This window comes from Brachyistius frenatus, unplaced genomic scaffold (assembly GCF_029030835.1).
Source record: "Brachyistius frenatus isolate BFR_SWC_R1_liver_20210118 unplaced genomic scaffold, ASM2903083v1 Contig_7, whole genome shotgun sequence".
NCBI classification, from domain to species: domain Eukaryota; kingdom Metazoa; phylum Chordata; class Actinopteri; family Embiotocidae; genus Brachyistius; species Brachyistius frenatus.
The window spans coordinates 8,306,916-8,319,032 of record NW_027210606.1 but is presented as its reverse complement, the minus strand read 5'-3'; the positions used below and the strand labels follow the sequence as shown (position 1 = coordinate 8,319,032).

The 12,117-nt window shown below is 48.5% G+C and overlaps 1 protein-coding gene across 3 annotated transcripts in view; it reads right to left on the bottom strand.

Annotated features, from left to right (window-relative positions):
• Window positions 1–951: 951 nt before the first annotated feature.
• fam13a (family with sequence similarity 13 member A) overlaps window positions 952–12,117 on the bottom strand; it is a 60,929-nt gene continuing 49,763 nt past the window's right edge. Inside the window, exons 16-26 of one of the 3 annotated variants that reach the window (XM_069689311.1) lie at window positions 10,038–10,103; window positions 7,717–7,930; window positions 7,457–7,598; window positions 7,173–7,254; window positions 6,867–7,072; window positions 6,499–6,582; window positions 5,689–5,784; window positions 4,670–4,753; window positions 3,708–3,904; window positions 2,359–2,460; window positions 952–2,267 (exon numbers count right to left, since the gene is read on the bottom strand). In XM_069689311.1, the coding sequence (XP_069545412.1) occupies window positions 2,144–2,267; window positions 2,359–2,460; window positions 3,708–3,904; window positions 4,670–4,753; window positions 5,689–5,784; window positions 6,499–6,582; window positions 6,867–7,072; window positions 7,173–7,254; window positions 7,457–7,598; window positions 7,717–7,930; window positions 10,038–10,103 (1,397 nt within the window). In that variant the 3' untranslated portion in view covers window positions 952–2,143. The remainder of the gene's footprint in view (window positions 2,268–2,358; window positions 2,461–3,707; window positions 3,905–4,669; window positions 4,754–5,688; window positions 5,785–6,498; window positions 6,583–6,866; window positions 7,073–7,172; window positions 7,255–7,456; window positions 7,599–7,716; window positions 7,931–10,037; window positions 10,104–12,117) is intronic. The other 2 variants (XM_069689312.1, XM_069689313.1) reach the window with 2 other exon arrangements.

The following is a 12,117-nucleotide window of genomic DNA, read 5'->3' as shown; positions in this document are numbered from 1 at the left end:
CGACTGACTTTGTGACGGTCCTCCCGCCGCGTGCCGCGTTTCCTCTGGTCCGTGTCGGCCTGCGGGGGTCGGAGGTCATCAGCGTGATTGGGAGCACCCGCTCGGGAGGACTCGCTACTTGTTGACCTTCGACGCCTTTTGCGGTCTGCAAGTCTTTCTCGTTTGTTAGCGCTGACGTCACTAATTAACACGCCTCTTAATGTTCAGCATGTTTCGGGGCGGTTGTTGGTTTCAGTAGGAAATAGTTTAGTTTTCTCTTTTGGTCACAACGTTTACTAAAACCAACATTTAAGATAAATCCTTAAATGACTGAGGAAGACCGTGTGATCAGACTGCAGCTCCAAAACCACGTGGTCAGATAGAAGTTGGTTTTTTTTGGTTGACGTTTGAGCGCTTTATTAAAACACAACTACCTTTTGTGAAAATTATCAAATTTAATTAAAGTCTTAATCAAATCCAGTAATTACAGGTTTGTGGATACATATATGGTTACAGTCCAAATTTCTAGTTAAATTTAAAGTAGAATCTTTCTTTTTTTTTTCAATTCAGGTGTTCACATCAAACAATAAGATAATTAATGGATTGAAATAAACCGATTTAAACAAAAATTATGATTTGTTTTATTATTAATTTTAGACGATGTTTCTTGTGATGTTTTGGTTTTCTATTTTTTTTTTTATAATTGTAACACATTTTGTGTGTATGTTTTTATGTTATTTAGCTTTTTGCCGTTTTATTGTTAATCCTACACCATTTTTATTCCGTCTCAAATGTGTTTATGTTGAACCGTTTCATTATCCGCTTGTCTTCGCTCTGTCACTCTGAACTTGTATGAAAGCTGCTGCTCTACAAATAAAGTTAGAATTGCTTGTACATGACGGAAGATTATGGTTGGAAACTCACAACCTCAAATTTCTCACCAAGGAAAAACATGGAGGCCAAAAAAAAAAATGTCAGTAAAAATATGTTTTCATTCATGTTATATACAAAATACAATTTATGTACTAAAATGTACACACTCAAAATTCATTACGCCCCCGGCCAGTGTTTACGTTCGGTGAAAACAAAATTCACACCGATGATCATCCAGTTTGGAGAAAGACAGGAAAGAAGTACTCGCTCACAGAAATGTAAACATACACGGTGATCCAAATTTACAAAAGAACAAACGAGCTCTGCAGAGGACGAGAAGGAGACCGCTGGGAGCTTACAGGGACCATTTCTGTCCTCCACACTCGTCTCGCAAACAGCCTTGTCAGTCAGTGTCTTATCAGTGTGAGCAAACAGGGATTTAAAGACGAAAATAGCTTATTTGACATAAAGTAAATGTGGGAAAGAAAAAAAAACAAAAAACAACAACAACATCAATGCACACAAAGTACAGTCAAATGCTGAAGTGAGTACCAGTGGTCACAAAAATATGGTGTTTTATTGGAGAGGGTGAAGGTTTGGTTCGCTGTTTGCGCTCTGAGCTGCTGTCTTTGGGTTGTAGTAAAAAGAGGAAACCACTTATTTTAGTGAGCAAGTACTCAGTTTAACTTCTACAGAAGCAACACAAGATTATTTCAGGCTAAAAACGATGGTCAGAACTGAAATAGAGAAAGCTATTCATTGTGAATACTGATACAAATATTAAAGTCTCCCTTACAAAAATACACCTAAATCTTAATCACAAAATCCTTCTTCAAAAATATCAATAATTCCATATCTATCATCTTAATTCCTAAAGGTTTTTTTAAATTTTTTTTTAATTTTTTTTTAATTTTTTTAAGACTTCTACAGTTAAGTGTGAGAAAATAATATTTATGTTACAATAAAAACTTTCAAAAGGATAGAAATAAATTATCAGCAATACGAGTGTGATTGGGGTTATTTGTGTGCGTGTCGCCCCGACTGGAGAAACGTCCTCTTTCTGTCGGCGAGACCTCGGGCGGAGCAGGTGACCCGGGTGTCGCTTTGAATCCGTCGTGGCCCGGCGACGCGGGGAAAACCTCGCCGTGGTCGACGGGTCCGATCAAAAGGCTCGCGGGTGGGACGTTTCCAGAGCGACGCGGCAGGAAAATCGGGTCGAGACGCGTTTTTGAGTTGGTATCGCTGAAGACTAAAGTAAAGCACCGGTTCTGGAGTCTTTTTATTGTGCGTCTCAGAACAACTTGGTCGAGTCTCTTTTGCTGATGAGGACCTCGAGCAGCCGCAGCTTGGCTTTAATGTGCTTGTATTCGTTGTAGTCCGATGCCAGCGGGGAGCGGTCCTCCTTCTGCACATTTCTGCGACGACAGGACAGCGGACATTGAAACACGGAGCAGTTCATTGCGTCGCCTCTCTTGATGCGACGAGAACACTCTTTCCCGTTCTTACCTTCCGTTTTGTCTGAAGAACTGGTCCTCGAACTCTTTCAGGTTCTTGCGGATCCTCTTTTTCTCCTCTCTGGCCTCGTGGAGCTGCACCACGAGTTCCTCCCTTGTGACGGAAAGAGCAGAAACGCGTAAGCATCTCCAAATTAAATACTTGAAAATGTCTAAATCCGGCGGCGGTGGGAGAAGTGAACAAATTAAGGCGATGGTACAACAATCGGAACTTTAAAAGATACCCAAAGTATTTTCATCAAAAATGTCTTTCAAGTGTGAAACATAAAAGTAACATCTCCTGTGACTGAAACATTATTATCTATGGCTTTATTAGATTGTTAATGCCGATGTGTGAACGGAGGGGGGGGGGGGGGGGCGTCTTACGATCGAGGGTTTATTTACCGAATACAGCTGGCTAGTTTATCGAAATGGTTCTCAACCTGGGGTTCGGGGGCCCCTATCGTCACACTGCGAGGTGATTATCGGGGTTGGAAAAGGAAGAAGAAGAAGAAGAAGAAACAAATAAGGTCAAAACTAAACTCCTGGCGGCGGCTGCGGCCGAGGATCGACTTCGCGCAGACGCGCATCGCGGTGAAAACTCCCCGTGCTCGGGGCCTCGCTCCGCGTCCTCCGGCCACCTCCACTCCAAGCCATGCACCCTGGATGCCACCGCTCTGAGGACCGACAAGACTTAATGCCGGGGTGCACAGCGGAGGGCAGTGAGGGGTCCCCGTCTGGTGACACCCGGTCCTGGCTCACCACTGGGAACCTTAACCTTCGCCCCCCCCCCTCCCCGGTCACCCCTTTTGTGCATCTCTTGCAGAGGAGAGCTGAACTGGAGGGTTCGGTGTCGTCTACTTGTTGCCAACGCTAAAGTCGCAACCTTCCCTCCGGGGTTTATTCCACTTAATCGGACTTGATACCCGAAGGGACGAGCACGCGCGCTTATCTGCAGATCAGCCAATAGGAACGCACCTCTTTCTGAAATGACTCCCGATTTGGTCTAAAGCCTGAACGCCGAGCCGAGAGGAAGCGCAGTCGACTTTTCTTTCAGACGACTTGAATTATAAATGTGCTGGTAGGTTATTTAAAAACCCGCCTCGCGCAGCTTTTAATGTTTACCCGCCTGCGATCGTTTCACGTGCTCGTCACGCGTTTTCTAATGTCAAATCTAAATCTAAAAAAAAAAAAAAAAAAAAAAAAGACGCAACTCCAGCTTTCAGATGTAGACGAGCACAAGCAGAAGTATAAAGTAGCAGAAGAGTGGAAACCCTTTCAAGTAACTCCCGACTTGTGTTAAAAGAGTCCCCCCCCCCCCCCCCCCGCCAGCAGCCCTGCTTCTCTCGTTTCACTACTTACGTGGTGGCCGAGTGCAGGTTGGAGAGCCTCATGTCCGTCGTGTTCTTGGAGGGCGAAAGCTCGTCCACGGGCGAAATGAAACCGTCCGCTTCCTCGTCCATGTGGTCCAGGAAGCCGAGCACGCCGAGGTCGGGCCGCACGGTCACGGCGAACTGCGTCTTCGAGTCTCCGTCGTCCTCGGAGCCTTCTTCCTCCTCCTGCAAAGGGAGCGATATGGGGAGGTTAGGCTTTGGCCGAGAGGTGGTGGGGAGGGGAGGGGAGGGGGGGGTGTTCAAGGGCCGCACGGTGCGGCGGCGGCGGCCTCTGAGCTCAGACGCTGCGGTGCATGAGGATCGTGCAGTTAGTCGACAGCGGTTATAAATCATCACCGTTCGGCAGCAGAATGCACCTCCATGGTCCTCGTTTGTGATTCGCGTTAGTGTTTACAGATGGAGTTAATCACCGCCAGCTTTACCAACCATATGAATCCCAAACAACTACACGCAATCCACATTAAAAATAATAATAAAAAAATAAAAAAAACAATACACTGAAAGATCTTCCCGGTTTAACAAACTCTGGTCTCATTTTTTTTTTTTTTTGGCAGCTTTCGATCTTCGTTTCTTTTGCTTCATGTAACAATCGTACCAACAAACTCGAATCTGGGAGCCGAAACTGATTTTAAAAAATGGGACGTTATTTGACCCTACACGTTAAACGAAAGAGGACATTTATTGCGTCACGGCCACAGAGAGAGATTCGGACGTCGCAGCTACTGATTCCACATGGCTACGGATGCTGGTGGCAGGCAACAGGCAGCCGCCCAATCAACAGGCAGCAATCAGACTCATTAGAGGGGAGATGGTAGTAAATGTAGGGAGGTGGGGGTGGGGGGGTTGGAGGGTAGCAGGGCAGGGCGGAGGGAGGGATGGAGGGGTGGGGAGCCGATTCACTGATTTACTGAAGCTGCAGCAGCTCTTCACCTTGATATCATCGAAGAAGAGGGCGGTTTCACCCTCGATAATGGGCTGAAGGAGGGGACCTCTGCGCTTGCTGGAGGGGGACCCCTGTGGTGACGGTTGAGAAGGAGGAGTTAACTCACTCGCACCAGGAGACGCGCCCGCAGCGGACAGAGACACGGGCAGGCCGACTTTTCCTCCCCCTGGAAAACCGGGACCCCCCTCCCCCTCCCCCCCGAGGCTTCTCTTCCTCCCCGGCCGACAATCGCTTTCGCACTTTTGCGGCGAGTCCGAGTGCAATTATCTTTGAATCGTTTTGAACGAACGGCGACCGGGACGCTCGACGGCTCAAAATCCGACGTGGGCGAACCGTATTCGGGTCCTCGCGTCGCATCTCGTTTTGCTTATTTTTGATGTCCGCAAACCACAACAATAACATTAAAATAAAAAAAAAGTGTGTTTGTGCCTCTGTAAATTTAGGTCTGAATTTTTTTTTTTTTTTTTTTTTTGGACTAGTTTGAGCTCATTCGTTCTTTCCAAGATGAAGTGCACACGATTACGCAGAACATTTTTACGTCACGAGGATTAGAGGTCGTTCATTATGTAACGGGTGTCCCGCCATAACGCGGATCATACCTTACGTCATAAAGATGGTCGTCACGAACAGAATAATGGTGCAGCTTTATACGAGCCTATTAAGCGGAACTATTTTTCTTACATAAATTCATTGACAACAATATTAACTAATAGAAGCATTTAAAAAAAAAAAAAAAAAAAAAAAGCAAAATGTTTGTAGTTATTTTTGTCCCTTCCCCTCTCGCCTTCTCCTCCTCTCCGAGCTTCACGCTGTCGCTTCCTGTGAACTCCGTCCGCCACCTGCGAATCTCCTTTACGGCCGCCGATTCGGCCGAGCTGCATTTAGAGCCGAGAAAAGGTGGGTGACGCGCCGGCGGCGGCGGGATTAAGCGTCTGAACGTTGCGCGGGCCTGTGGCGCTCGCTCTTAGAACCGGGGCGGCCGCTGGGGTTGAAACGTGACACTTACGATGACGGGGATGGTGAAGGCTCTGCACAGGATCTGCTTCACCAGCCGGTATCTGTCGTACAGCGGCTTCATGATTTGCCTCTCGCTCTTGGTCACCTGAAGGGAAGAAAAAGACGCCCCCCCCACAGCGTCCCCCCCCGTTAGTCAGCGCCGTTTTAGCGACTCTCCGCCGTACCGGGCGTCCCCCCCCCCCCCCCTCCTGCGGACCGACCGGCCGCAGCGCTGACGTGAAACAAAAAGGACAGCTGACCCGGTTCGCCCCGCTGCGACTCTGCGGCCCGTAGTTCGGAGCGTGGCGGTCATTGAGACGCAAGCCACGGGGAGCCGGGGGGGGGGGGGGGGCGCAGCGTGACGGGGAGGTCAGCTGCACTTCCTGGTACGCGACAACAGGAGCAGGGATTATTTCAACTGGATCAGGGTCCGGGCAGCACTTCAGTTTTCAGCACTGACTGTCCTTTAATTGCTATTGAAGCTCTTACAACGACATGTTTTGCATTTCTTTTCTTTTCTCCGACAACGATTAGCATGTCAAAACATCCCGTGTGTGTGTGTGTGTGTGTGTGTGTGTGTGTGTGTGTGTGTGTGTGTGTGTGTGTGTGTGTGTGTGTGTGTGTGTGTGTGTGTGTGTGTGTGTGGGCACAATGGCTACAGACATTATTCACCCTTGACTTGCAATTTAGGTCAGCGTCAAATAGTAAAACAGATTCTCTGTGTTCGGGCCCAGACGGCTGGCAGGAGATCAGAAGTAGGAGGCGGAGGCCGCGTGAATCAATCTGTGTGTCTGCGTTTGTGTACTTGAGGACGACTTACCGGTCGGCAGTGTATGCTCTCGTAGTAGAGAAGCGCTTTCTGCAGGGCGACTTTCTCCGCGCTGATCTGCTCCCGCGTCATATCCTGTCATCGGGGGAGAGAGAGAGGGAGAGCGAGTCAGCACATAAATATTAGAAAAGACCTGACTTCCTTCAGCGTTGCAGCAGAACTTATTCCCCGTGTCCGATTTTGAACGCGCACAGTTCCGCGTCGTCTTTAAATTCGAACCCCGCTGCCGTTTTCGAAGCCGACGCCGATCCTCCTCCTCCTCCTCCTCCTCCTCCCGACACGCGACGTCCGTTTGCCGGAGGAAAGTTTTAGTCATTCACGTTCGCGCGACAGCGTTTTTTTTTTTTTTTTTTTTTTACCTTGATGTCCTCGGGCCGGTTCACCTCGTCCCTCTTCTCTTGCAGCTTCTTTAAGATGGCCTCCAGGGTGCTCTCCGCCGGCGGCTTCGGCACCTTCTCCTGCTGAGGTTTCTTCTCCAGCTGAGAGCCGAAGCTTTTGGGCAGCGTGTTGCTGCGCTGGCGGGTCAGAGGCGGCAGGTCCTCCTCAGACTTCATCAGCTTGTGTTCTGGGGGGAGAAAAAACGGGAACAAGGAAAATACACGACCTCCTTCCAGACAAGGGGAGACAGGTCGCGCGAAGAGGTGCTTTTCATTTCTGCGTTGTACCTTTTAGCTCTTTACGAAGCTTGGCCAGTTCAGTCATCCATCGGAGCACTTCTGGGTTTTCAGCTTTGTCACCGTGGGAGGGCTGCATGAGAGAAAAAAAAAAGAAGATTGCGAATCGGCGGCTTCTACGATTACTGAACGGAAATGTATGAAGCATAAGTCACGTGTCGGCTTAGGTAAAAGGCCGGCGGTCTTACGGAATGAAGTCTTTTAAGTCCGATTTCAGGATGAACTAGTTTAAAGGCTCCCGGCATGAAGGTCGAACACACGTCGCCACTACCCACCCTGTATTTTCGCTCCTCTTCAAACTTCTCGTCGAACCTGTGGATCTTTTTCTTCAGCACATGAATCCTCTTTGTGAGCTGGGCGGACGTCAGCTCCTCCTTTTCGTCGTCGCAGGAGCCGAGAGATGAACTCCGCCTGCGACTGTAGAGGTAAACAAAACAAAACAAAAACAAAACAAAAAACGCTGTTAGCGCCGACAGCGTTTTCCTACAACCTCCACCTGCACGAAGACAAAAAAAAAAAAAAGATGTCGGCTCACCTGACGAATGAGTGCGCGTTTGGCGGCGACGGAGGCACTTCCGTGTCGTCCAGGTACTGCTGGCACTGTCCGTAGGCGTAGAAGCGCGGGGACACCATCGGGTCGCTGTCCTCCTCCAGCAGGTGGCGGATCAGACGCCCCCCGGCGTGAGGGGACAGGCGAGCTTCCTCGCGGTCCATGCTCTCCCTCTGCAGCGAGTACGCTGGCACCGGCTCTGAAAAACAAACGCGCACCGACGTGTCAAAATGGGACGCTTCGACCGCTCCGCGTGCACAAGACATACGATATGGTGCAAACAAAGGACGGGTTTAGTCGGGGAATCCTGTTTGGAAACGTTGTGCGCGCTGTGGCCAGCAGACGACTCGGAGCTCCTGGTCTTAGTGACAGCATGTCGCTCCTGAGAGCTCTGTAGCAACAGAATAACAGGACACCACAAATAGAAGGATTCAAGTTTGAAATCTGGTCTAGAATTTATATCCTTCGTCAAATCTACGGCGGGTCAAGCTTTTTTTTAAATCAAGGTTACAAATAACTTTAATAAATGAAAGACTAAAAGGGGGCGGGGGGGGGTGGTGTTGGCACAATTCATTTACAGGTCAATATATTGATTCAAACTGCCGTTTTTGTCGGTTCTTTCACACGGAACACGTTACGCAACGGAAAAGCAACTTCCTTTGGGAAAGAGGTTGATTCTGCCGAGCTACTGGTCGGTGAGTGAAGGCATCAGCCAATCGCTGTGGACCTGACATCACTCCCGATGGCAATGTCGATCGGTTGTTTCTCGAGCCGCACGTCGTTACGTTACAAAAGGACACCAAAAAAACCGACAAAAGACAACAATCTAAAGGAGAACTTATGGAGCGGTATCGTCAAACAACCGGGCTGTCGGGATAGTTAGTAGTTTAAATAGTTCGGTTTTGGATGTGGTAGCGCCGGTAATAAAGTCGAATAAAACTCTGATGTGCAAAGTATTCGCTGGCGGGTATTTCGATTTTTCTTTTTGGTACGGTAAGATGTAAAAATACAAACAAAAAAACAAAAAAAACTGTCCAGGAAAAGACAAACAGCACGCTAGTTCTCCAAAGTTTTCCTCCAGCAGACATTAGAAAGCTGCTCGTCTCCCTGCTGACGTCTCCCCCGGTGTTGTGAAAGTCACTGCACATGATGCTGCTGCTCCGTCTGCAGCCGCTGTGGGAAAGAACAAACTTCCTTTGGGGCTCGACAGCAACAGATGTTGTTCTGAAACTGTGGGTAAGACACGCCCGCCCCTGTCTCTCTCTGTCCGTCCCATGGTTACAGTCTCCACTCTGGCAGTAATTATGTCTGGTGAAAATAAGGCGCACAGATACCCCTGACAATCCCGGGGCTATTAATAAAGCCCGTCTCCCTGCGGGATAATGTCAGGGCACGGCCCCTGTTGAGAGGTACGGCGACGGGTTGGTGTTTTAAGTTTCCACGCCGCGCGGCGGGAGATAAAACGCTGCGTCTGTTCAAACACGTGCGCGCCAGAGAACGGCCGGACGCAGGAATATCAGGCTGTATTCAGGGAGTTCGGGTGTTCTGCAGAAACTGTCAAAACATGAAACTCGGCGGGAGTAATCATGTAGATTTCATGGAAAGGGAGAGGCCCGGTAACATCAGGTGTCAGGAGACTTGGGAATAAAACGGAGGAGCTGTTACGCGGAGAGGATAGACGGAGGGCGTGAAAACAAGCTCTGGAGGAAACCAGTCGTCAGTGTAAACAGTCAAGGTGTCGGCGTGCAACCGGGAAAATACGCACGCCCAGTCTAAAACTGCACATGCGTGTTTTTCTTAGCTGGGGTGAGTTGAGGCGCATGAGCAGCGATTTAGCTCAAATTCCAGCTTCGGCGTCCCGGGGGTCCTCCTTCGCTTCTACGTACGTGCAGTTTATCAAGTAGCAGCTCGCTGGCAATGTTAGAGCTCGCTCACGGCGGGCAGGTTAAATCACACCGCACGTCTTCCTTTAAAGGCCTATTATCTAGCTTAGGGCAGTGTAGCCGGCCAGTGGGGCTCCATGGCATCTGAAATTAATCCCCTAAATCAAGTGCTCGCTGATGGTTCAGGATTAACTAGACTAATGAAACAAAAAAAAAAAAACAACAACACACAAGTCTGCCATTTCACTAAAGGTTGTTGTGCGTGTGACGCTCAGCCGCAATGTTCCAGATCACTCAAGCATGTTGCCATGCAGTGGAAAAGGTCACTCAGGTGGCCTTTTCTTTCTTCCTTTCGCTCACTCTTAACGTGCCATTTGCAGAAAAGCCAGCCATGTACAGACAGCGATGCAGCACGGCACTTACCATCACAACAACTCGGATGGAAAATGCTTTTGAAATCAAGGAAAGGGGGGTTAAAAAACGGAGAACCTGGAGGAACAAGAGAGGAAAAGGGCGAGAGAGGAAGGAGAAGAGAAGATGAACGAATGAAAACAAAGAGAAATAAGCAGCACAGAGGACCAGCGTGCGTCCTTCTCGTGGCAATAAATCAAAATGACACGCGTCCCTATCAACTTTAATTAACTCATGAGACACGCGAGCCTCATATCCGTGTCTCTTCCTGTCCAAGTGTCTGGTTATTCCATCGCTGGCAGAGCGGCGGTGAATATGGAGTCACTGTGATATGCACTGGCACAGCGTGTACTGGGACAAAGGTCTCACCCCCCCCCCCCCCCCGTCTGATGCCCTCATCTACCCGCATGCCCATTTGTACAGTATTACTCCTTCTGTACAGCATGCAGCACTTACAACCATTATACTGTTTTATTACCCGATTATTCGTCTCGGCTCGTCTTGCCAGAACACAAATCCCTCTTTGGCTCTCCTCGCTGAAGCAAACAATCGTGCCAGCTACACGGAGAGAACGTTCAACTTTTGCACAATACACAATTGCAGTTCGTGCCGTGGCAAAGCGCTGCTCGTTCTCACGCGTGAAAGGCACCTCGAAGGAGATGCTGTGTGTCTGAGTGGCCTGTCACAGCCAATCACGCAGGCTCCCCGTGGGGGGGTCCGCGCTGCCACGGACGGGCTCGGTTATGTATTCAGGACAGAGTGTACGAGAAGGACGGTGAAGAGGAGGCGGAAAGCCAAGAAAAAAAAAAAGAAGAAAAAAATACAAGTTGCAAGAGATCTGATACAAAATGTCTTAATGTCAGAGTGGAGCAGCCACCTGGACTGAACAAGCAGTATCATACTATTAACACCATTACATGTTAATTTCAAGGATAGAGCTTTACATGTACCAAAAGTAAGTGGCAAAACAACATAAACCATGCCCTCGTACAAGCTAAACTAACGGTTGGACAGCTCAGGTACAAGATTACAGCACTTGAAAGGACTCCTCGCTCAGAAAATGCTGCACAGCAACAACAAAAAACAAACACTAGCAGAGCTTCTGTGTTTTTCATGTATGAAGTTTGGCCACCAGGGAGCTCCACGAAGCGTGCAATCGCCTGCGAATGCTCCCAACATGAGCCTGTTGAAGGCGACAGATTTATTGCGTGGGACCATTTTCAATCCGACTTTCACATCAGATGGGAGTGAAGACCCACCTCTGCAGCGGCAAGAAGTTAAAACACGCTGCGGCATGCCCTTTTACTGTCTTCTTTTAGGTGTAGGAATGGACCTGTTGGTGCAGTCCAGCAAAATGCTCGGCTTTCGCTGCTCAACACAGAAAAACCTCCACCCAACCTCCGCTGTGTTGCGACGCCCTCACAAAACAATCAAAAGTCTCAGTGCACTGCGAGTGTGTGTGTGTGTGTGTGTGTGTTATTTCCTGTATGAACAAACACATGAATAACAAACTCCAAAGAGGTCTGACAGCACAAAGGTGGTGGGGGAGACGTATAAATAATGCAATGCTCGGGCTATTTCTGCAACCACTGGATAAGCCGGCATCATTATTACCAGAAATACTTCATTAGTTGGATTCAGATTTGATTCTGTGCACAGCTGCCACGGAAGGCACGTGCGCAGACCATCACACGTGAGCGTCTCAGAAAATTTAAAGACTTTTTTTTAAATGGAGCCTAAACATTTTTTTTTTTTTTTTTTTTTTTTTACCGGGATCGATAAAACTCCCTAAATGCGAGCCAAGTTCCAAGCAGCCAGCTGATTGTTGTTATCACTACTCAACCTCCCCTTTAACGATTGTTTTTGACTGAAAACTACAGCTGCCGTTATTTACAGCTCAGCTTGCAAACAACAAACTGCAAAATAACCATCTAGCCCTGGTAACAATCCCACTGTTTCCTATTCAAATAAAACCACAGATGGAGCGCTAAACTTAGCTGCACCATTATATTCTCTTTAGTGCTGCCTTGTGTTGCCAGCCAACAAAAACAAGCAGTTCTCCAGTGTTCCTGCTCCAGACAGAGGTGGCTGG